General features: G+C 41.9%; 1 protein-coding gene and 1 long non-coding RNA gene across 7 annotated transcripts; one reads left to right on the top strand and one right to left on the bottom strand.

Annotated features, from left to right (window-relative positions):
* Positions 1–951: 951 nt before the first annotated feature.
* On the bottom strand, positions 952–21,803 carry LOC309657212. The gene is made up of 2 exons (XR_014261708.1): positions 17,577–21,803; positions 952–14,751 (listed from the first exon to the last, which is right to left on the bottom strand). It is a non-coding gene; the product is annotated as an uncharacterized lncRNA (long non-coding RNA).
* On the top strand, positions 16,174–24,993 carry PURA (purine rich element binding protein A). Of its 6 annotated transcripts, none has more exons than XM_082454273.1 (2): positions 16,174–16,385; positions 23,033–24,993. In XM_082454273.1, exon 2 carries the CDS (start codon positions 23,177–23,179, stop codon positions 24,146–24,148), a length of 972 nt encoding a protein of 323 aa, XP_082310399.1. In that variant the 5' UTR covers positions 16,174–16,385; positions 23,033–23,176; the 3' UTR covers positions 24,149–24,993. The 6 variants fall into 6 exon arrangements, with proteins under 6 accessions (XP_082310399.1, XP_082310398.1, XP_082310397.1 ...); XM_082454272.1 differs by lacking the exon at positions 16,174–16,385 and adding an exon at positions 16,877–17,187; XM_082454271.1 differs by lacking the exon at positions 16,174–16,385 and adding an exon at positions 16,877–17,321.
* The last annotated feature ends 610 nt before the right edge of the window (positions 24,994–25,603 follow it).

Raw genomic sequence — 25,603 nt, 5'->3', positions numbered from 1 at the left:
ACTGTCTAAATATTAATTGGTGACTAGACTTCAGAGCATAGTTACCTCACCAAAGTACAGTCAACTGTACCTCTTAGCCTAAAATAACCAGCCAGCCTTACCCATTGTTTCTACTATAAATGGATCTGAAGGAAAATTGAGTTAAAATATATTCAAGACTGAAGGAATAAGGAGATATATCCTTTTTAACAGCATGTAAAAATAGTATTTTGAGCTCAAAATTATCTGTCATTTATTCTTTCCATAAGCATTAACTGGACACCTACTACATCTCAGGGTTACAAGAAGGAAGAAGATGCAAATGCTGTGCTCTAATTGCACAGAGTTTAGAAGAGGAGACAGTTATTTAAAAAGATAAATTATAATCTAACATTGTAAGTGCAATAATGAAAGTGTGAATAAAACATTGTGGAAACACCAAAGTGCAGCAAGTTTAATAATAGGAATATTTCCTTTTTCCTTAATAGATCTGTTAAATTGCCACTATAATTACCTAGAACTATTTTTTGTAGTATTTCCCATCACCAGTTTATCTTTTAATTCATTCATTTACAAATATTTATTAATTGGCTACTCAATGCAGACAAAAGCACAAAGAAATTTCTAATCTGGTTGGGATTGAAGTATGATATATGAAAAGCTAAAAAGTAATATAGCTGTGAAGTTTTCAGTAACTTTTTTTTTTTTTTGTTTGGCTGCACTGGGTCTTTGTTGCAGCATGTGGGCTCTTCATTGAGGGCCTCTCTCTAGTTGCAGTGTGCGGGCTTCTCTAGTTGCAGTGCGGGGGCTCTCTAGTTGTGGCGCCCAGTGTTCCAGAGCGCACAGGATCACTAGGTGCGGTGCTCAAGCTTCTCTCTAGTTGCAGCGCACGGGTTTAGTTGCCCCGCGGCATATGGGATCTTAATTCCCTGACCAGGTATCAAACCCACATCCCCTGCATTGGAAGGCGGATTCTTTTTTTTTTTTTTTTTTTAATGATTTATTGATTGATTGCTATGTTTGGTCTTCGTTTCTGCGCTAGGGCTTTCTCTAGTTGCGGCAAGCGGGGGCCACTCTTCATCGCAGTGCGCGGGCCTCTCACTATCGTGGCCTCTCTTGTTGCGGAGCACAGGCTCCAGACGCGCAGGCTCAGTAGTTGTGGCTCACGGGCCTAGTTGCTCCGCGGCATGTAGGATCTTCCCAGACCAGGGCGCGAACCCGTGTCCCCTGCATTAGCAGGCAGATTCACAACCACTACGCCACCAGGGAAACCTGGAAGGCGGATTCTTAACCACTGGACCATCAGGGAAGACCCAACATTTTCCAATTTTGTGATATGTTTAAAAATCATATAAAATTAATACGTTAGAAAAAAATAATATAGTATGAGTGAATAGCTCTGACCTAAGAGGAAGAACTAGGTGAGCAGTATAAATTAGCAGTTCTCAACCATGATGCCTCAGTACAGCGATATGTTACTATAAATTGTGCAGCATGTCACAGTAATGTGTGTCCATAATTAAGTTCCATAACGTAACCATTATCAGAGTTTGCACTTTATTTCACACACACGCACACACACACACACAGAATTGAAAGTTATTCTTATGATAACATCATTCTCATTTATTTGCATCCTAGTATACTTACTTGAGTGGTCTAACTAATGAATTCTCAAGGGGGAAAGATCGATGTATCCACAAGAAACTCCATGAGGAATTCAAAAAATGGGTAGGACTTAGAGATAAATTGGAGAAGGTCACAACCCTCTATGTGGGAAAGATGAGAATGTGCATGATGTATCAGGAGAAATAAATAGACTGACCTACATGAGCAGCGGTTTACAGAGGGAAGTATAGCAACAAATAAGTTAGGAAGTCTTATAGTAGACAATTGTTTTTGCTGCTCTGCATCCCTTTAACCTTCTTCTGGTAATATGACCCTAATTTCGTCTTGCAAATCACCCTCTCCCTCTTTTCTGACTAGATGAACTTTGGGTAGAATTGACTCTAACCACAGTCCAGGAGTGAATATGTGACTCAGACCTGGTGAATCAATGTCATAGTCCTCAATTTGTAGAGATGATTCAGGAATGGGCAATAAGACGCAATGAGACTTTTACTAAGAGAGCCACATGGTCTTATCTTCTGAAATTGCTAATAGTAACAATGCTGTGAGCTTGGAGCTGCTGGCAGGTGAGCACTTTGTGCCAGGAAATGATTCAATATAGCAGAAGAAAGAACTGAGAGATGAAGAGAGGGAGTAAGTCCCAGTGATACCATCCAGCTCCTGGATCAAAGCATGACTGAAACCAGTAACCCCTAGACTTTGCAGCTATGTTAGCCGATATATATATATATATAATTTTAATAAATTTATTTTATTTTTAATTTATTTTTGGCTGCTTTCGGTCTTCGTTGCTGTGCACAGGCTTTCTCTAGTTGCAGTGAGCGGAGGCTACTCTTTGTTGCGGTGCACGGGCTCTAGGTGTGTGGGCTTCAGTAGTTGTGGCACACAGGCTCAGTAGTTGTGGCTTGCGGGCTCTAGAGTGCAGGCTTAGTAGTTGGGGCGCACGGGCTTAGTTGCTCTGTGGCATGTGGGATCTTCCTGGACCAGGGATAGAACCCGTGTCCCCTGCATTGGGAAGCAGATTCTTAACCACTGCGCCACCAGGGAAGTCCTATGCTAGCCAGTAGATTTCCATATTTACTTAAGCCATTTTAAGTTAGATTTTCTGTCATACATAACAAAAGAATTCTAAATTATTTGGGTCTGTTGGCCAGTTATTAATGATCCTATGGGACAAGGTTAGAAATTAAGACTTGACCCTATGAGGGGGCCACTGGAAAAAAAATAGTTTTTAAAGCAGATGTGGGACAGAATGAACATCATTTTTTTCATTATCAAGGAAGCAAATTACCACCAAGAGTAATTTATTTTGAGATGCGCATACAGGAGTAGAAATGAGATTACATCTCAGACTTCCTAGACTGTGGACCTAAACTGCTTGCCCTCTATGTCATTCTGTTGTAGCTAGAACTTAGTACTTTTCAAATGTGTAATCCTATCTTTTACTTAGTTCAAGTTAGACACAGAGGTCAATTAGGCTTTGAGCAAGTGAATTTCTTAAAGTATGATCCATCTTAATATGTTCAAAATAATATGGGTTTTCAATGAATATGGTAGTGATAATGTTGTCTATACCTTAACAGCCAATGAAATGTAGCAGAAATATAGTGCCATACAAAGAATGCATCTAAAACCACTCCCCTGAATATGAAATCCATGTTTTCAATGTACATCAATAATTATATCAATAACTGATTTGTTAAAAAAAAAGTTCAAAAGGGAAAACTAAGAGAGTAGGGTCCTATTCATGATTCCTTAACAGTTCTGTATGATTGAGTAAATCATGTTTCCTTCTTTATGATTCAATTTTCCTACTTCAAAGATAGAAAAATGATAATACTGAACTTAAAATACAAGAAGATTTAAATATGGCCTTAACCATCTTCATCTATGTTCATCAGACACTTGAAGAACATCAGGGAAAGGTACTCTAGGAATATAGAAATAATAATAAAAGTTAAAATTGAGTACTTACTATGTTCTAGGCACCATTCTAAATGTTTTACATGTATTAAACTATTTATGCCTTACAACAGCCCTATGAGGTAAATATCATTATTATCCCCATTTTGCTGAGGCTCAGAAGAGTTACGATTCTTGCCCCAAAGCCCAAAGCTAGCCAAGATTTGAACCTAGGCAACTGTATACTGTCTTTCTACTTATCTAATACTGCAGTAGATAATCTATAAAAGGAATAATAAACGTAAAGGAAAAAATTCTGAACAGGCAAAAGCGATGTCACAAGTTTTTAATGTCTTTCATTCTGTCATAAGGGATTCCCTCAGGCTCAAGGCCTATTGACTTTCATCTTAGGCACAATTTTTAAAAGTGTGTTGATATTTTTTAAACTCATGGAAGGTGAGCACCAGGATGGTAGTATGTGAAAGTGGGGAGAGGTGGTTACATTCTGGATATGTTAGGAATTATATTACACTATGAAGCTGGCTTTTTTTTTTTTTTTAATTAGCAATCCTCAATACATGTAAATATTTTCTATCAGTTCAGTTTTCCAGAGAAAGATCTCCCCCTATCTCCTGCCTGGTGATAGTAATAGTCTGGCTGCTAGCTTTCTAGAGCTGGGTAGGGAAAAGAGCAGAGTGTCCTGTTTAGAATGCAGACTTTCATGTTTTCATACCCATTCCTCAGAGCCTGGTATGTCCAAATCCAGAGCCTCTCTAGTTCAGTTTCTCCAGAGGATGACACCTTCTGTCTCCTGCATGGAAGGAGAGAAACACATCTGGCTACTTGGGGTAGGTGTAGGGAATGAGGATCGAGGTTCTACATGATCCCTACACAGACTTGTAAATAATCCACCCCCTTCTAGCCCCTTCCCTCCTTGCACATATTCTTTGCCCCTCCAATTCCTGTGGCTTTCTGAGGATCCTTGGGACAAGTCTGTGTGCCTATTGCTGGTGTCTGCTTCATCTGCAGTACCTAAGTTTTACCTTTCTCTGACTTAAGCCATATTTCTTTTGTCCACCCACTTTTAGCCTTCACATACTGTGCCTTGGGGTTAAAGATGTTTCTTAATGTCATTGAATATGGAGTTCATGTTTTTATTTCTTGTTCTCCTCCTACAAATGCCTTTAAACATATTAAATATGCCTAATATCACTCATAGAAAACTGCAAATTAAAACTTCAACAAGATACCCCTTTCCATCTATAGGATTAGCAAAGATTATTTGCAAAGTTATTGGCAGGCCTCAGTTTCTCACTGGCTGTTGGCTGGAAACCTCATAAGCCTTTCCATAGGTAGATTGTCTGAGTGTCTTCAAGACATAGCAACAGGCTTCCTCTAGAACAAGTGATAGAAGAGAGAGAAAGCCCAAGATAGAAGCTACGGGGTTTTTTTAAAACAACAACTTTATTGAGATATACATAAAGTTACACACAGGTTTTTGACTGTGTGGGGTGGGGGCAGGGGTGTGGGAAGTGGCGGGGGTCAGGACCCCTAACCCCCTGCATTGTTCGAGGGTCAACTGTAATTCATATACCATACAATTCACACATTCAAAGTGTACAATTCAATGGCTTGTACATTTACAGAGTTTCGCAACCATCACCACAATCAGTTAAAGCATTTTCAGTACTGCCAAAAGAAACCCTGAACTAAGCTATTGCACCCCAAATTCCCCCACCCCAACCTTCCAGCCTAGGCAACTATCAATCTACTTTCTGTCTCTATAGATTTGCTGATTCTGGACATTACGTATAAATGGAATCATACAATATGTGGAATCTTGTGACTGGCTTCTTTCACTAAGGTTGAACCATGTTGTAGCATATATCAGTATTTCATTTCTTTTTATTATGTGCTCTCTTTTTTCACTATCTTTCAGTGAAATTCCTACTTATTTATATTTACATATCCAGGTTTTTCTCTCTCTCACTTTTTTAGGTACAAGAAAGACCTGGGCCTTCTTGGCTCAGGATCTGGGTTAACACTTCCCAACCTCAGAAACAGTTCCCTTTAGAACTGAGGTTCTAGTTTGGTCCATGGTCCTTGGGTCCTTAAAGTCTTTTATAACCTAATCTTGCAAGCGACATACCACTACTTCTGCCATATTCTGTTGGTCAGACAAACCAATTCTCATACAGTGGGGGAGAGGACAACACAAGGGTGTGAATACCAGAAGGCAGGAATCAGGGCCTTCTTGAAGGCTGCCTACTACAGTGAGGATGTTGTCATGTTGCAATGCATGTTAGAAGTAAAGGCTTAAACCTCTAGCTTTGCCTCATCTTATAGATCACCACTTACAAGATCACAAAAGCAAACAAACAAAAAGCTCACTTACACTGCATGGTATAAAGGAAAAGCCCCCACTTAGAGGGAGCTTTGGCAGGAGTCAGTCTTACTTCAGCAGGACCTGATGTCCCTTGATTAGTATAGAAGTGAATATCTGGTATTATGGGAATGAGGAAAGGAGGCATAACACTTGATTTTAAAAGAGAACGTTGAAGAAACCAATGGCTGATAGCAACTTGACTAAACACAGTATTAGCTATATAAATAAAGTTGAAAAACACTCACCTGGCATAAATGTATTCACCGTGATGAATGATTATCTCCAAAAATAGCTGTAGTACAATAAAGAAGAAAGTAACTGCAGCTTTCTTATGGTTTGGTCATGAATATTCACTCAGTCATTTTGTCAGTCAACAAGTATTAATGATACAGAGGGGACTTTTGCACTCAATTAATATTCTCTGAGTTTCCCTTTGGGATATGACACTGTATTTAATAATATAATAAAGAAACATAAACCAAATACACGGTCCCTGCCTTCAAAAATCTTTCATTCAAAGGCAAAAAAAAAAAAGACAAATGACAAACTGATATTTGTTTATTTTTATTGTTATGTTTTATTTGATATTTGTTTTTAAAGACAATAAACACAAGGAGTTTTAAATGTTCTGCTTAAAAATATACATATATTGCCACTTGTAAATTCTTTTTCCGTCTCCATGTGTTTTTAGTTATTGATGAAAACTGTTTATATACAAGATGAATTTTTTTTCAGTTAAAAAACACACAAACACATTTTAGGGTACCATCTGTTTGGGCTTATTTTCCTGGTTATTGTGTGTGGGTCAATTCAGTGGGTAACAGTAGTAAGATGAACATCTGGAGTTTTGAAATTTCTTTGAGAGATTAATTTACATTGAATCACGTAACCATGTCAAAAGAGGGCAAGTTGAATCTCTGGTCAATTAAAATACAAGGAAATATACAAAGATATCTTTACTAAACTTGATTCAGTGAAAATATTTCAGATCAACAGACTGTAGGAGCTTTTTACTTAAAATAGTTTTACAGATAGGTTTAACTCAAGACTCGATTGATTTATGATGGGTCAATAGTAAAGAATACAATTTTGCATATTTCCATTTCTGCAGAGCATTAACAAGAAATTTTAGTTTGTGTATAATTTGGTATTTATGCAAAATCAACTTAAAAGCAATATTCACACTACCCAGTTAGCAGCCTCCACCCTATCTCAGTTTTTATACCCTTAGAAACTAACACACAAATAGATGACTTTCCCTCAAAGGAACTCCCAGGCACAGTAATGTCAAATGAGGCTGTAAACTCTTAATATAGAAAGGAAGAGGAAGTTGAAAAAGCTTTAGGTAAAGATGACTTTCTTCCATCCTATAAAAAGTATATATATACCACTTTATCCCCTCTAGACCAGCAAAAATTTAAGTGTAACAATACCAAATATTGAAGAGTAAGTGGAATTCTTATACACTGTGGGAATAGTAGAAAACTGTTTGGCATTAATTATCTCACAAAGATGAATATTTGCATACTCTACAACCAACAACTCTACTCCTACGTATATGACCAAGAGAAACCCTTGCATGTGTGTCCAGGAGGCATGCATAAAAATTTTATAGCAACAATGATTATAATTATTTAAAAGGCTAGAAACAAGCCAATTATGTATCAACAGAAGAATAAATTGTGATATATTCACACAATAGAATGTTATATGGTACTGAAAATCAACAATCATTATATACAACAACATGAATGAATCTTGGAAACATAATACTGAGTTAAAAGAGCAAATCCCAGAAAACTATATATTGAGTGAAAGCATTTTTTATAAAGCTCAGAAACAAACAAATTAAACAATATATTATTTTAGCACATATACATTTGTGATAAAACTAAATTCAAAAAAAAACAGCACAAAATTTGGGATACTGTTACCTCCGAGGGCAGGAGGAAGAGACAGAGGAGCAACACGATTGTAGATGTAATTTACTGGTAAATATTCTAGTTCTTGGGTTGGGTAGTTCATTACATGATTAAGTTTTATAACCAATATATGTGTTCCATATATCTTTTGCATGTATTAAAAAGAAAAAAAATTAAGAGATTGATATAATTTATCCTCATCTTCTCCAAGTGAGAGCTGATTCTTATTCTGCATGTAAAGAAACCGAGGGTAATGATATCACTTACACGTAGAATCTAAAAACGTTAAACCTGTAAAAAAAAAAAAAAAAAAAAAACAGAGAGAGAGTTAAAATAGTGGTTATCAGGGGTGGGGGTGGGGGGATAAGGGTGATGGTGTTTAAGGGTACAAACTTGAATGAGTAGTAAATAAGCCATAGAGTCTAATGCATAGTATAATGAATATAGACAGTACTATTGTATTACAATTATGTAATGAGATAAATACTGCTACATTGGCAATCATATTACAATATATAAATGTATCAAAGTAACACACTGCACATCTTAAACTTACACAATGTTACATGTCAAATTTCTTCAAAAAAAGAAAAAGAAAAAGAAAGAAATTTAGGGTGGTATGACCCTATCTTCAAATAAGGAATAAGACAAAGAGTTCTGCAAAATAGAAACCCTCTCAAAGCTACTGATAGATTTTTTAAAAGAGAATGGTCTGTCTAGCTGGAGCCAAGAAAATACAAGTGAAATAAAATCCAAGTGAATTAAATGGGAATTTTTTTTCTAACATGTGAATGGATTGTGTGATAAACTGAACCTCTTACCTGCCAGGAAATAGTGATGATCCAAGATGGGAATCTCAGCATCACTAGGTGAAGTAAAAACTTCCAGAGATAAAAGGAGCAAGAAAAATTTCAGGGAAACGGGAGGTTCGGAACAGAATACCCAGGATAAAATGAGCAAAAAATACAAAGGCTAAATGGATTAATTCTTTTTTTCACTTTTCTTTAACTTAGACTGTGCAGCAGGGACGGGGAAGGGACAGAGGTAATAGAGATAATTAAGACACAGTCCCAGCTCTCAAGGAACTCATATTCTAGTAATCAGAGAAAAACCTTTCAATGTGTAAATGGAAGATATACTTCTCTACAGAACCCATAAACAGTTTTTCAGATGGAGTAAAATGGCCCAAAACCTAGAAAAGGGAAGAATACTTGGAGGTTTTCAAGAACAATGCAGGTGGCGAATCTAGTAGTGAGGAAGAGGACAGTTTTAATCTCAGGCCAACGCCGGTGAGCCTGAAATCGGAAGGAAAAAAAAAAGAAAGAGAACTTGGCTTGGGCCTTGAGTGAAGGGCAGGAAAAGTTGGTGCCACAGTGGGTGGGAGTTCACATTTATGGAATACTTACTGTGTGTGCCAGATCCTCTTCTAAATGCTTTTTATGAATTAACTAATTTAACCCTTATAGCATACCTATGAGGCACTTGGTATTATTACCCTCATTTGATAAATGAGGAAACTGGGGCCTATAGATGTTGAATAATTTGCCAAAGTCACAAAGTTAGGAATTTGAAAGCAGAGTTTTGAACCTAGGAGATCTGATTACCCAGCCCACGTTCTTGACCACCACACTGAAGAGACGATGTTTTGCCTATATAAAAATTAGGGAAAACAGAAGACCAAAAAAGTATTTCATCATATGAATTCATTAATGTTTATATACAGTTGAGGTAAACTGTAAATATTAAGATTTTTACCCCAAGACCTTATTACATCTTGGTAAATATTAATGGTGTGCCTCAAAACATTTTTTTTTTCCAGGTGAGTGAAGCCATCTATATTTATTTATTTATTTTTAACATCTTTATTGGAGTATAATTGCTTTACAATGGTGTGTTAGTGTCTGCTTTATAACAAAGTGAATCAGTTATACATGTACATATATCCCTATATCTCTTCCCTCTTGCATCTCCCTCCCTCCCACCCTCCCTATCCCACCCCTCTAGGTGGTCACAAAGCACCAAGCTGATCTCCCTGTGCTATGCGGCTGCTTCCCACTAGCTATCTATTTTACGTTTGCCTCAAAACTTTTGTACTGGGCTCTAGGAACATGGAATATTGCAGAACTAGTGGAGAAAAGCTGTGTCTCCAGGGCATGGTCTTAGGAGAAGAATCTCATCTTTTGGATCCCTCAGGAGACAGAAAGTTACTCAAGGTAAGCCTTGGCAAAGACCTCAATTTCTCATGTAATAAACTGATGTACTTTATAGCCAATCTCAACCCACATACATATTTATTCAGTCTCTCTTTGCTTTCTCAGCAATTTAATAACTGACTTGTTGGCTCATTTGCTTCAGCACTATGCTAATGAGGTAAAATTGATGGGTTTAATTCCTTTTCAGCTCTAGTGGCCATGAACTGCACCCCTAAACTTAGCATACATGAGCTGTCGAGTGACCCCAGAGAAACTGTTTGGCTCAGAACAAGTCTATCAACGTTACACAAAAGAAAATGCTTTACTGAGTATGTGTCAGAACCTTCATGTTTGTATTCAAGGACAGCACATTAATTTTCACAGAGAACAAATAAAGTGATTTGTTTAATGTCTCACAATGGATCTCTGGGACAATCAAGAATAGATTCTTGGAAAGTTCAACGTAATACACTTACTCAAATTGACCCTACCTATGTTATACGGTCATAATAAAGTCTTTGCACAACCTCATGACATATACTCAATCAATCTTGATTTTAGGTAGCCAATAAATAACAAGTAAATAAATAAAAGCAGAAATTATCTCAGTTTGTAATTACTTATGGAAGAACTCTTACCTGAGGACAAACTAATGAAAACATAATCAATTCCAACTCAATAACACAAATTTAATATGCCTAGAATAAAGTGATCTGAAGTAAGCTATGTAATTCATTGAGAGAAACTTACAAAGCAGTGACAGAGGTTTATTTGGCAGATGCTACTGCTCAATAAACTAGATCTAAACTTTTAATATGATCTGACATTTGACAAGACCACAATAATAAGGGAGGTGTCTCATAATTATCCAAAGATATTCAAATGAAAAGGATGGTGAAAGATGAAGTTAAACTGGAAACTTGTTAGACTGAGAATGAGAATAAGTAAATCTCTAATGTCAGTTTGAAATAGAAATGGCTGAAATCATAGCAGGAGCCAATAAAATGAAAAAAATGGACAGATATTTGTTTGTAAATAAAATGTAAAGTTTTGATGTCTGATACTTCAGAGTAGAAGGAAAAAAACTATGCTCTTGGAAAGGGCTTATATTCAAAACTTCTCCAAAGAAGAAGGGAGGGTGAGAGGGATGGGGAGAGGGAGAGTTAGTTTAGTGGCAAAGGGTGCAAACTATGAAGGAAAATTGTCTAGGTTTAATTCTTGCCTTTGTCACTTAGTAACTGTGTGATTTTTAGCAGCTTTCTTAATCTCTCTGTGGCTCATTTTTCTCATCTGTAAAACGAGTATAATAGAACTTACTCATAAGGTTGCTGTAAGGATTTTATGAGGTAATAAATAAAGAGTATTTACACAGTGCCAGGTACATAATACGAGCATTATATAAACATTATACTTTTGAATAAAAGATATCTAAAGATTAACATCAGTGATGATATTTAATCAGAGAACCAAGAAGTAATCTGATACAGGTCTGCAATCTTTTATCCCAAATCCTTAGGGTCAGATGTGTTTCTGAATTAATATTCGTTTCATATTTTAGGAATGTAAGATATTATGCTACCTATGTTTTACTTAACTTGTGTTGCCTGGGGCAGCATACCTTAATCAAACACATATTTCCACAATGAAATGCATCAATAGTCACACCAAATGGACCAAATGAAGACTTTAAACAGAGTCATGTCAGTTCAGATCCATTTTTGCCACAAAATGAATTTTAAAAGTTTTTGGATTTTGGAATTGCAGATAAGGGACTGTGAAGCTTTGTCTGTAGAGCCATAAATCTTATTGTATTAAATAATGGAATAATAATCATGGGAAATATAGAGCAATGCTGATATTAAATGAAAAACTTTTCTGAAAACCTAATGAATTTCTTTTTTCTCTTAAGAAAAAAAAATGTATACATAGTGTGATGTATATCTAGATTATACATGGGATGTTACCTGGATTGTACTTGAGTGACTGATTTTATGTGGCATATATAAACACCTGGAACATCTCCCCAGATCTTCCCATGACTATTTCAGGTCTCTGATCAAATGCTACCTCTTCAGAGAGGCTTCTTTGATCACTCTATTTAAAATATCAGGTGGGAGACATGCATATACACATTCACACACAATCACACAGAAAACTTTCTCCCCTTACCTGCTATTTTTTTCTTTTTAACACTTGTCACTATACAGCACTATATTATATATGTGTTTATTATATTATCTGTCTTACTAGACTGGAAACTCTGTGAGAGCAAGGACTTTGTTTTGTTCAAGCACCTAAGACAATGTCTGGCATTGTCAGATAGATACTGTTAGAACAGATAGATACTGTTCAATAAATGACTCAAGAAAATAAGGCTGATTGATAAACAGTGGTGGGTTCCAAGGACCAGTTCTAAAATAGCAGGTAATATTTACTTTCCAAAAGGAAGTTCAAGGGGGAAAATAAGAGAAAAAAAAAGCCATCTAGAGTAAGCATCAGTTGTAATATGTTTATGAAATATGTATATTGTGGGATTCCAAAATAGTAATTAAAAAACATTTCTTCTTTATACACATACTTATCAAGTAAATATTGATTTACTATCTAGAAAGTAAAAACTAATCATTACATTATATTTACATTTAATAATTAATTTTGAGTATTTAAGTAGACAAGAAGAAAAATTATACTTGAAAGACAAAAATTCTATAGCACAAAATATTAAAGAACTCCCTTTGTATTTTTCCCATGGTATATTTTGATTCTTCCCTTCACACATTTTACTCACAACAGGAAGAAACGCAACTGACCTTCTTCATCTAATTGCCAAGTGCTACTGCACTGGGTTGTAAAAATGGCCTAAATTAGCCTCAGAGGGCAGTGGTATCTGGTTGCATGTACATACCTACTCATGAATGTATTTAGTCTTGCTCCAGGTAATAAAATGGCAACACATTGATATCCTATAGTATGCAAGCAAAGGGTTCTGGGGTCACCATAAAATGTGCAACAAAGTTCAATGGCACTTTCCAGTCCAGATAGATCCACTCTTTGGAAAAGCCCAGCTTTCCTCTCCATCTCTAACATTCATATGTTAGTTCTGACTTGGGAATTACTTTTAAAGAGAAGGAAAGAGAAGGGAAAGGTGAAAATAAGGAGTTAGGCCACAGTCCCTTGGCAAAAGTATCCAGAGTAACTACCTTTTTCAAATGACCATACTTGTAGTCTACAAATTGACATTCCATTGATCATGGTTAAAGGTAAGACAGTTTCATTTCAACATGTTACTTTTACTTTTGTCTTTTCCCCCCCATTACTCTTAAATCAGGAAGGGAAAAAAAAAATGTTCCAACAGCACTCTAATGGCTTTCAAATTGTGTTACCCCGGATTATGCAAGGATTTTCTATTAGAATTGCTTGAAAAAAATAATGGAAACAGACTGTTTATATATATTTCCAACAGGACAAGGGACCTCTGAAATAAGACAAATTAGCACATATATCTGGACCAGGTATTGTTAACCAATGACTCCAGGATGGGAAGAGGTAGGTAAAATAGTTGAAGTCAGACAATTGATACAAAAGAAGATCAGAAGCTCATAGTTATATATAATTTGACAATGAGATTGAGTTTAAGTAATTACTGGTCCCTTTGCTCTCAAGTTGCATATTATTACTTAGTGGGTTTCATCTGGATAAACACATTTTGCTGGTATTGTGGGTAAGAGGATGAGGAGTGATTTTTCCACAGCTCTATTCCCTCAACAGAGAGGATCCTGCTTACCTGCTTCTGAGAACTGGTTGAATATCATGTGAGTACTTAAGGAGTAAACTAAAGGGTCCACTTCAATAACTCAGACACCAACAAAGAAAAAGTTACCCTTGTTTAAGTGAAAATTCAAGATCACTAGCATAGTCTGTTTCAGGGCACATATGACCTATACAAGCTTCATGCTTCTGACCCTTGTCTTCAAGTCCCTAAACTGGAATAAAACCAATAAATGCCTGAGGAGCCACTTCACACCCCAAACACGTGCAAACTTTGTTCAACAGAACACTTTACTGCCAAAACGGAGCTGGCAGAAGTTTGGAGCTAAGGCCCACAGGCTGCATGATTTGCTGGCGCAAGAGAGCTTAAAAATCTTAACATAATACTGCTGAGTTTGAGTTCTACCAATTTGCTTAAGACTCCTTCCCCAAGTTTGACTTAAGAAAAATGGAAGCTGCCATCAAGAAAGACTTTACTAACACTTCATCATCTACTCAGAAGTGATTTAATTCCCCACTCCTGATGGTCATACCTCTATATTCCTTGGTGGTTGTATTTATATTGTAAATCTAAAGCAGTCTATTTTGAAATGCATGTAAATTCAGTTTTGCTTGGTTGCTTGGATATAGAAGTACAGGAAGAATGACTGTAAATATACAAGATTAATTACAACAAAGTTCTGCTTAGAAAACACTTGATCCAAATAACCCCCATATATCCCAATTCATTACCCTTGAAAAATGGGGCAGAAATTAAGATATAGAATATCTGTAAATTTTTATCACTTTACATTTGTTTTAGTTCATCTTCTCACATCTCTGAGTTTGAGTAATGGTGTTTTATTTTTTACATGAAAAATGTAGGAAGCCAGGAAAGGAGCCAAGATGAGTTCTTCTCTTCCACAAGGGTCAACAATAAGGTCCTATTTGGAATCTTCATAAGTTTGATGCAGTTTAATGACGAAAACTGCACCTGAATTTAAAAATTGTAGTGAATACTTGCAACTATACAACTAACAACTTTAAATTTGTAAACACTTGAAAAACATGCAGTACTGAGAAACTATGGTTTGCTTGGGAAGGTTATCTTGTGCTTTTTCAATAAGAGATCTTTAAAGATGCTACTTGCTCCTCATATAGCTAAAAAATAAAGATAAATTAAAAAGCTTAAAAAAAACCCTTTCTAATCTTTTCCCTCAGTAGCTCCATGTATTTTATTCATTCCTCTGAAAGCCTGTTTTTCCTCCTTTAGAACCTCCTAAGTATTCTAATTCTCAGCTATGATTTCATATTTTCACTAGCTTCTAATCTCCACAATATAGTTGGAAGCATTTAGGACAAAACACTCTTTAGGATATCAAGTTGCAGAAGACTGTAGTTTTAAAGATACTTATATAGTAGTGCTGCCACCTAAAGATGAGGCGAATAAAGAAGCAATTCAAAGGAAATGACCCATCATTCTTAAGGCTGTCTCAAAATTTTCTCATTTCTAACTAGGGATTAATAAACATTTTGCTGTTTTGTTAATATGGAAGTTTGTTTCACAGTAAATTATTGCTGAGCTGTAATTTTCTATGGCAGAAATTTTCAAATTCAAACTTTTTAGAGTAATCTGTGATTTGGGGTCTCCAGGAAACTCCCCAGATTTGTTTCTCTCAGACATTAGGCACTGCCTACAGTACACAAGTGTGGGGTTGGGGGAGGGGGGAATCAAAAGATACCCGGAAGTAAACTATTGAGGAATCTCTGGTTTAGTGGATAAAGCAGGTAATAATAGACCTATGGTGTTTCCCTCTATCGGTGACAGACTGCTTGCAACTCTCAACTGACATACTTTTGTAACTCAATTTTCTCGTCTATAAAATGGGGTTAATTTCACCTCTCTCCTACTTGCCTCTAAGGCTTAGCTAGGTAAGCTTCTTGGAAAAGGTCCTATAATAAGTGAGTTGAAAAGTCTACTATTAAAAATAAAACATAAAAAAAAAGAAGTCTACTATTGCCTAATAAAAGAGTATCTCACAGTGTATTGCAAAGTTACCTCAAAATAAAATACACTCAGTTAAATAAGTTAAAACATTGACTAAGTTTCCTTAAATCACAGATTGACTTCTCTGAGAGCTATTTAAATAATGATAAAGATGGTAAGGCTGTTTTTTGCTTATTTTGCAGCCGATATTTTTAACTGATCCATCTTCTATGTATGCAGTGTTGCAGGATGGAGATGTGACAGCATACAAAATGAGGGAAAAAGTTAACGTGTACCAAAAATCTTGTCAAACCTGGTCAAAGATTTCAAGAAAACTCCTAAAGGACATTTTATAGTTCTGCATTTCGCCCTAGCATAGCAATTTATGAAAATTAACTCGTCCCTTTTACTCTCTCCCTCTCGGCCCAAGGACGCATAAATAATATTTATCAGGGTTTTGTCCTTAGTCACAGTCCCTCAAAGGGGCCCAGTTTCACCTACACTGCGTGGGAGGCTGGGCAGCAACCCCACGCTTCCTGTCAAGGATTCCTGGGGCTACAGCCTGAACGTGGTCTAGCCCGTTTCTTCTTTATGCTAATTTTGCCCTTCTAGCCCCTCTCGGCGGGCGTCTGAAGGCCAAGGTGAGACCCTCCCGGGAGATGAAAGGCCTATCGCCTCCTAAGAGATGTGGGCGGAACGGGGGCGCGGGGCAGGGTGACAGGGTGGTAGCGACACTGACAACGACGCTGAGGGCCCTAAGTTGGAGCTGACGCAGGCCCTACAGGGTTCCCTCCCCGCCTGAGCCTGGCTTCCGCCCTCAGAGCCCAACAAGGGAGAAGTCCTCCCGGGGGCGCTACCGGCGGTGGGCGGAGGAAGGGCGGGCAAAGAGGCCGCAGGCAGCCCCCTCCTCAGACGCGCCTCAAGGCCTGGGCCGTGGGCTGTTGACGCGCCAACGGCGGGGAGGGCGCGCGCACGCGCGAGATGGGGGGCGGAGGGAGCGCGCTCGGCGGCCGCCGCCGCGGCAACTGAAACGGAGGAACGCGAGGGCGGAGGGCGCGAGCCACGGGAGGAGTGTGGGGGGGAGATGGTGGGTAGCGGGGAGCGCGCGCTGACGTCGCCCGGAGTCACGCACGGAGCGCCGGGTTACGCGCCGACGTCTGGCTGCCACGACTTGCCGTCTGCGGCGGCGGCGGCAGCGAGCGGATCCCGCAGGGGAAGGAGGAGGAGGGAGAGCCAAGGGGGCTGTGAGTGAGCGGGAGAAGCAGGGTGTGAGCCGGACTTGCCAGCGGGAGGGAGAACGAGTGAGAGCCGAGCCAGCCATCCGAGCCGCCTCCTCCTCCTCCCCTCGGCGTCCCGCCCCCGCCTGCCAGCCCGCCCTTCTCCCTCCTCAGCCGGCATAGCCCGAGTGAGGCGCAGCTCGGCTCGCGCCGCTGTCCAGGACAGGTGTGCGCGCGCGCGCCCTCCTCCCCTCCCCCTTTCCTCGCGCCCGCCTAGCGCCTGCCTCGCGCGCGCCCTCCCTCCCTCCAGCCCGCGCCCTCCCTCACCTGCGGCAGGACAGCGCCCGCCCGCCCGCCCGGGTAAGCCCCTCGCGACCTTCTCTGCTGCCACTGCCACAGCTTGAGGTGCCGCCCACCTTGTCCCTTCTAATTGCCCTCTTATGCCCCAGGAATAATTACTGTAGCATTGTAGACATCCCCGCACCCTTCCTCCGGGGACCCTGGTAGTGCAGCAACGCGCCCCCCTCCCTCCGGAGCGCACGAACGAACGAACTCCTTCCCACCTCCAAAAAAGAAGAAAATCACACGCCCCTTTAAAAAAAAAAGCAATCCTACCTCCTCAGGCGCTGGAGACCACCAGTGGTGCCGTTTGCTTAGCAATGCTTGAGCCCCATTCCCCCTGACCACCTTTGCCTGGGGCCTGGGACAGTTCGCCAAACCTGGCCGACACTCCCTGCACAGCAACCCTGGCAGGAGGGGAGAGGAAGGAGGCTTCTAGGCTCCACTACCAACCCCTCCTTTCCTCTGTTCAACCCCCGCCCCACCCCCGCAATGCATACACCCTCCCAGTATGCGTTGTAAAAATAAAAAAGAATACACTGGTGCTGACAGCGCAGGCGAAGCCAGGCCCAAAGATGGGTGGCCCGAACAAGGCATTTTTGCTGCCCCACAGAGCTAAGTCAGCTCCATAGTCTCCTCTGGCTTTGTCCGAGGGCAAAACGGACGGATGTGAAGTTAGAGGGTCTTCCCTTTGAGCGACGGTAGGCCCCGGCAGCGGCTATGTCTATAGGGGAAGGGGCCCCAACAAATATATCTGTCTTGAGCCTGAACTTGGATAGAGAAAGGCCCAAGAGTCCGGCTGGGAAAACTTTCTTTGGTTCGTTGCTGTCTACCCCTGAATAAATGCTACTTTAATTTACGTTGTCTCTGCGGGACCCTCTTGAGGCTTCTAATTCGTTCTTATCTGGGCCCCTTTACGTTTCTGTCGGGCCAGGCGCTTTTGGACAGCTTTTTGCAGCGGTGTCTCTGCTGGTGTCCCGTGTCCTTGGAAGGAAGCCCCAGTGCTTTATAATAGGCTGAATTTGGTTTGACATCTTTTGGTAGATTGTCAGAGGAGAAAAGGAATTTTTTGATTACTTCAAGACCCTCACTGTTCCCCGCCCAAACTGACGTTTTCGAATTGCGGCTTTGAAAATTGGAGTGTTGACTAGAGTGTGGAGAGAGTTGCTGATTTCATTCCTTTGGGTACTAGTAAAACCATTTAAGAATCAGCCGAAAGAGAGAGAGCTGTTGACATTTGCATCGGTTCTGTTTGGACCTTTTGGGTACATAAAATGTCGGGTTCTCTGAATCTTTTATCGAATTTAGAATGTGTGCTACATTTATTTAATTCTTCTGCAAATGCTGAAAATAACATTTGGGGAAATGTGAGGATTCTGTCACATGGATTGTTCTCTTCAGATTTTAAATGTTTAATTCATATCTTTAACCCTAAACATTGAAATAGCATTGGAGAGGCATAATTTTAAAGATTAGATGAGCTATAGAAAGGGAATAGACTTTTAAAAAATGGTCGGTGAAATACTATTAGTCGTTGTTGTTAAATGTTAAGATTTACTTGAGAGTTTCCCTTAATTTTCCTGGTAGCTAGCCATGAGGAGAAATGGGTAATTCCTCCACTTTGAACAGTTACAGTACAACATTCCAGTTAGTTTTAATGATTTGGGTATTGAAGATAATTGTCTGGTTTAAGACAGGCATTTAACCTAAGTAGCACTTGAAAACACAAGTTCTAATGTTTTTGCTTCTCTTTTATTTGGGAAATCTGTGATTCTGTGAAATATTAATGAGCGTATTGTTTCTGTTGGGAACTCCGTAATCAAAAGGGTTTATTACCCAGAGGTAGATCTCCTCTCTCCAAGTTTATTTGGTAAATGTGTGTGTTAATTTTTACTTTTAGAATTAGATTATTTCAGACTCAACCGTATTTCAGGCTGAGGAAAATGAGGTTTTTTCCTTCTTGTTCAGCCTAGTATCTGTTTCTCTTGTGAACAGTTTTTTGTTGGTAAGAGTTTGTTAAAGATGTAGAGATAGAGGGATTAAAAATAAAGCAATCTCTATTTTCCTTGAAATGTGTGTGTAGTGTTAATAAGAGAGCACACTAAATCTAGAGACGTTTATTAGGTTTTAAAAATATAAGCAAACTTTGAGGAGGAAGGAAATATTTTTTGATAGTTCTTTCATTAACACAGATATTCTGTGCATATTAATATATTTCGTTTTCCCTTTGTCTTTCCTACATTGTATTGAAATTATAATTTTAATTTTACAACTATTTGGTTTAAAATGACAATGCAAATATCTAGACACTAGAACTGGCTTTTCATTTACCAAGTTAGCATATTGTTTTGGTAATTAACAAATAGCTAGGTATGTTTTTAAATCCACAACTTTGCTAATGGATTTTCAATGTTAGGATGCAAATTTAACTTTGAAGTTCTGTTTAAGGTTAAACTCTTTGTTTTAAGACTTTTCTCTCAGACTGCCTTTTAAGGGTACTATATTCTGTAGCCTACGGAAAGCCGCCTTTCACCACCCCCTCCATTCTGACCAAAAGCCCACACTTACAGGCTTATCCTGAAATAAACTCTCTTGTTTGAGTAGTGAAAATGTGTTAAATATCCTATTTATCATTGTATTATTTTGGGAAAGGCATTATTAACCTTGTTTGCTTTTAGATACATTTATAAAGTAGGCAAGAAGCTAATAGATAAAGGCAAAATTTTATACATATATAATAAAAAGCATGAAATAAGTAAGAACATATTTATGTGGAGAGATCCAGGTCTCAGTTGTTTACTGATTTGAGCTTAAAATTCCCAGTTTATGCGTGCAAATGATATTTAACTTGTGTTTTGTCTAGAAACTTCATCAATTGCCTCTGCGCTGAGGAACTAAGAACTCAGTTCCTGGTGACAGTCACTTTTTCAGAAAATCAGGGCATTCCCAAACTCAAACCAATTCAGAGCCCCTGGACATAAACGTTTGGGACAGAGGGCAAGAAATTTAGACTCCAAAGTTGGTTCAAGAAGGCGGGCAGTTTCGAGCCCTACTTTTTTGTCCTGGGGGAAGCGATCATTAGCATGGAAGAGTGACAGGGACCGGCAGGCGCGTGCCCCCTTATCGCAGCCCCACTGGCCTTGCTGCTTTGAGTTCTCCTGAGGGGTCAAGGGCTTGGTTCAGCGCGAAGTAAACCCTTGAGGAAGAATAGCGGCTCTTCTAGAGCGGTCTTAACCAGGTCTTAGTAGTCTCAGCTTACAGGTGGAAGCGTAATGCCCCGCCCAGTTCTGTGCGGAGACCCTGCCACTCAGCCTTTGAGACCCTGTTTGGGGCCGGGGTCTATCCAGGGTCCTGATCGCTACCGTGCAAACCTAGAGGAGCCGCCGCTTCTTACACATGTATTTCTGTGTGGTGGGAAGTGCACCAACAGTTCCTACGTCTCCTTCCCGACAGACTTGGGGACAGGGGAGGGAGTGCAGAAAAATCAGCACTGAAAGGGTAATACGCGGTGCTAGAGGATGACCCTAAACTAAGGGGAAGTTCTTTATGGGGCCCAAAATCTGGATTTCTATCTCTCACAGTGGGCCTCCTCTTCAGGGAGCCATTTCAGGGACAGCTGGACAGGTGGGTGGTTCTGAGGCTGGTTCACAGGACTATCCCAGTTTTCTTCTTGGGAGCCAGGGTGCTCTGCCCTGTTTCTTCCTCTTTAGCGGGAGGTAGCGAACGTCAGCCCAGAGCTGAAGTAGCTAATGCTGGGTTGAATGGGGCCCTTGCTAAGAGAAAAAGGTAGCTGTGAATACTTAGCAGGCAGGTTTGCCCAGGAGATGAAGGGATATATCCGGGGGCTTTAAGGTCTCAAGCACTGACAAAGCTTACGCCCTGGGCTGGTCTGGGTTTCTTTATCATTAGTTCTCTCTTTACCCCTCTCATTTCCAGGAAGCTTGGGCAGCCAGGTACTCAGATGTCTTGGGAGCTAAGAGTGAGGGAGGCAAGTCTCCTTACTTTTGGGGGCAGGGGTTGGGGAGTGTTAAATGGGAATGGAGCCTACAGATGAGATAGGTATATGCTTCTTAGGGTGGAGGCAACAATCCATGCTTGAGAAAGCCAGGAATAGGGCTGTGAGGTCTGTATCCCCTAAGCCCCTTGCATAAGGTGATGGGGAGCATGTAGGGGCATAGGCAGGAGGTGCCCTGGAGACAGGCCTTAGCTTTCCCACAGCTGCTAGGACTTCAGACTGCAGTGAGGGAGTGTGAGCATTTGCTGTCTATCTGGAAGAAGGAAAATAGGCCCTAGTTTATGCCTCAGATCTAGGAAGAGAGAAATCTATTATTTCTGAGCCCCTTCCTGAGACCAGAGAAGACCCTCTTTAGCTGTCACTGGTTTAGCTGTCATTGGTAACGGTCGGTAACCTAGCTGTCTGCCTAAAAACCAGCGATCATTTAATGCTTTACTTTTTGAGAGATGGGGGCTCTCCTTGACACTTAGGAGTTTCTAGGAGGAGGAGTAAAAGGGGCGAGCGAACCTGCGTTAATGAATCCCGTAAGGAACTGCGTTTCCCAGGAAATTCCTGACATTTTTAGCTCGTGAATTTCCTAAAGCCTGCTTGGTTTTCTCTTCCATCTGGGTCCTTCCAGAGAGGAAGAGTGGGCTAGGGGCTGAAGGCTCGGCAGGGCCTGGTTTATCCGCAGAGCTGGCCGGCAACCCAGGCTGGGCTCAGCCCTGAACAGGGTGCCCCCCTTCCCCAAATCTCAGAAGGAGGAGGGGGAGGCAGGCGGGCAGTCGTTGTCCCACAGGGGGCTGGTTGAAGGTTTTGGGGTGAGTGTGGGGTTTCTTTTTGATTGTTGCTTGGGGAGAAGGGCAGAGCCAACGGGAAAAGGCACTGCGGGCACCCCGGCCCTGGTGCGGCTGCCGTCCTCTGCTCGGCTCCCCCCTGCCGGTGAGTGCGCCCGCCCGCCCGCCCGACTGTGCGGGGCTGCGGTTGGGGGGAGGGGGGAGCGGGATCATCTGAGGCCAGAGCCGCTGCCGTGCGCGGGGAGGGGGAGCGGCGGGAGCGAGGGGAGGGAAGGGCTAGGTGTCTGGTGCTCCGCGCCACTGCTGCCGGCGCCCCGTCCTCATCCCTGGCAGCCCCTTCTGCAGCTAAGGTTTACCGCCGCACCACCTCTCCTCTTCCTCGCCCGCCTCTGCGGCCAGGGCTCTGCGGTAGGAGACAGTCCAGTCAAGTGACGGGTGGGCCTGTCTGGGTTTGGATCTGGGTCTGGATGGGGCCCGCTGGGGAGGGGGTGGCCGTGACTCGGTGTCCCCTCTCTGCAGCGGGCTCAACTGCGCTGCGCGGGCCCCTCCCCCCACATCTTCTTTGGGGTCACTGGAAAGCAGAGCTCAGGCCCACTCCCTGTGCTTAGTATGGCAGTCCCCTTCTCACGCCAGTCCCCCAACTCCCCGGGCCGAGGCCACTCAGGGTCTGGCCAACAGCGACAGCCACAGTGGTGGCGGCAGTGGCGGCAGCAGCTGCGACGCGGCGCGTTCTGGTCCCCCCCCACCCCAACCAGGAGTGTGGGGTGAGGGCCGGTGGGTGGGCGCCGCCTGGCGGGCGGGCGGATGGGGGACTGGCAACGGGGAGGGGGTGCGGGTCACGTGCTGGCGGTCGGGTGGGCGCGTACAGTAGGGCGCCCGGCTACTGTACTGGGGAGTCAGTGCCCTGTTACCGGGTCTCGTCTGTCTCGTCTCTCCCGCAGATCTCGCGAGAGTGGCTGACTGGCTGTGGGGGTTGCGGCGGCAGCAGGCGGAGCCGGGGAGGGAAAGCAGCGGCGGCTGAGGCGACTGAGGCGGCGGCGGGCGGAGCGGCAGGCGGCGGCAGCGCGGCGGCGGAGCGCAGCATCATGGCGGACCGAGACAGCGGCAGCGAGCAGGGTGGTGCGGCGCTGGGCTCGGGCGGCTCCCTGGGGCACCCGGGCTCGGGCTCGGGCTCCGGCGGGGGCGGTGGTGGCGGCGGGGGCGGCGGCGGCGGCAGTGGCGGCGGCGGCGGCGGGGCCCCGGGGGGGCTGCAGCACGAGACGCAGGAGCTGGCCTCCAAGCGGGTGGACATCCAGAACAAGCGCTTCTACCTGGACGTGAAGCAGAACGCCAAGGGCCGCTTCCTGAAGATCGCTGAGGTGGGCGCGGGCGGCAACAAGAGCCGCCTCACTCTCTCCATGTCAGTGGCCGTGGAGTTCCGCGACTACCTGGGCGACTTCATCGAGCACTACGCGCAGCTGGGCCCCAGCCAGCCGCCCGACCTGGCCCAGGCGCAGGACGAGCCGCGCCGGGCGCTCAAGAGCGAGTTCCTGGTGCGCGAGAACCGCAAGTACTACATGGATCTCAAGGAGAACCAGCGCGGCCGCTTCCTGCGCATCCGCCAGACGGTCAACCGGGGGCCCGGCCTGGGCTCCACGCAGGGCCAGACGATTGCACTGCCCGCACAGGGGCTCATCGAGTTCCGCGACGCTCTGGCCAAGCTCATCGACGACTACGGAGTGGAGGAGGAGCCGGCCGAGCTGCCCGAGGGCACCTCCTTGACTGTGGACAACAAGCGCTTCTTCTTCGATGTGGGCTCCAACAAGTACGGCGTGTTTATGCGAGTGAGCGAGGTGAAGCCCACCTACCGCAACTCCATCACCGTGCCCTACAAGGTGTGGGCCAAGTTCGGACACACCTTCTGCAAGTACTCGGAGGAGATGAAGAAGATTCAAGAGAAGCAGAGGGAGAAGCGAGCTGCCTGTGAGCAGCTCCACCAGCAGCAGCAGCAGCAGCAGGAGGAGACCGCCGCTGCCACCCTGCTACTGCAGGGTGAGGAAGAAGGGGAAGAAGATTGATCAAACTGAATGGAACCCCCCCCCACATGCATACATACACACACACACACACACACACACACACAGCCACACACAGAGAAAATATACTGTAAAGAAAGAGAGAAAATAAAAAGTTAAAAAGTTAAAAAAAAAAAAAAAAAGAACTTAACTCCAAGGGAGCACCACCCACAGAACCTCCACCAACTGACAGTTTCTCTTCTTGACTTGCCACCCATCGCTGGATGTTGTCCACTTTATCCACCATATAAAACAGTAAGCAGCTGCTAAAAACAAAAAACAAAAAAAAAATACAAAAAGTAATAACATTATATGAACTGTGTTTCCTACTTGATTAAAAAATATAAAGAACTGAGTGTTTATTTCCCTAATTAACCAAGAACTTTTGTACACGTTTAAGCTATTATTATTAAAAGTGTTTGCAAAATGGTCAAGATTATAATATTGCTGAATTCTATAAAAGTCCTTTTCATGTTGAGCTAACATTTGACTTTAGCACAAAAAAGAGATATTTTAGAACACGTAAAATAATATTTTTAGTTTTTTCTCATTTTGTTACCAAATTTCAAACCTTACATGGAGGTTATTATAGTATATTTGACACCCTATATACCTGTGATTAGAGATGTGTATATATATGAGGGCTAGGCATGCTGTGTGTCTGAGCTTTGTCTAAATGTTATGCAGAAGTTTGTAGAGTTAAAGGTACGTAGGTTAATTCATGCAAGGTAAACAATAAGTGCTCTCTTTTATACAATATGCATTGCATCTGGACCTTAAACATTTAAAAATGGTCAGTGAAACTTCTGTGAACATGAAGAAATTATTAAAAAAGGCATTTAAATGAATTTTGCTAAGTTGTGATTTTTACGGTTGGAACCAAAGTTATTCAAGTAGTAAAAGAAAAAAGAGAAAGAAAGAAAAGGAAATCTCCCATAATATTTTTCTGCATCTGTTTGCTTTGACGGAGTAGGCGTTTTGTCATTATTGTGTATATGAGATGTACTTGTATCGTTCATAATATATTTTTTTTATTATGTGTAGAAAGATTTTAAAAACTTAACTAACGTGCAGCAATTTCCAGTGAACCTGTACTTGGACATCAGGTAGTGAGTCTATTTGTGGTCACTAGCACTGTCTCCTAAACTTATAAGAGGTCTGAAGCTATCCTTTGATTTTTGCCAGTGCTATTAACTTATGTAGACCCGTTAAAAAGCAGAGCAACACAATTATAGTTATCCTACTGAGCCATGGATTCTGAGCTTCATTTTAAAAGTGAAAGCCAAGTTGGTGTATGTAAAGGATTTCCATGTAGCTGTGGTGCTAGTTATTACTGGCTACATTATATGCTAAGTGTATTTGTGTTCCCCAAGTGTACAAGCCTTCTATCAAAAGTATGTTCTATAACTCATATATTCAAGGTGTAGGGTATGAAAATGCAAAGCTTAGGAGAGCACT

Source organism: Balaenoptera physalus, assembly GCF_965194825.1.
Source record: "Balaenoptera physalus genome assembly, chromosome: 3".
Lineage (NCBI taxonomy): Eukaryota > Metazoa > Chordata > Mammalia > Artiodactyla > Balaenopteridae > Balaenoptera > Balaenoptera physalus.
The sequence above is the reverse complement of the archived record's forward strand: the minus strand, read 5'-3'. Positions and strand labels throughout refer to the sequence as shown.

Excerpts from the sequence above, each read along its gene's own strand:
- PURA (XM_082454273.1), top strand. The coding sequence starts at position 23,177 with ATGGCGGACCGAGACAGCGGCAGCGAGCAGGGTGGTGCGGCGCTGGGC.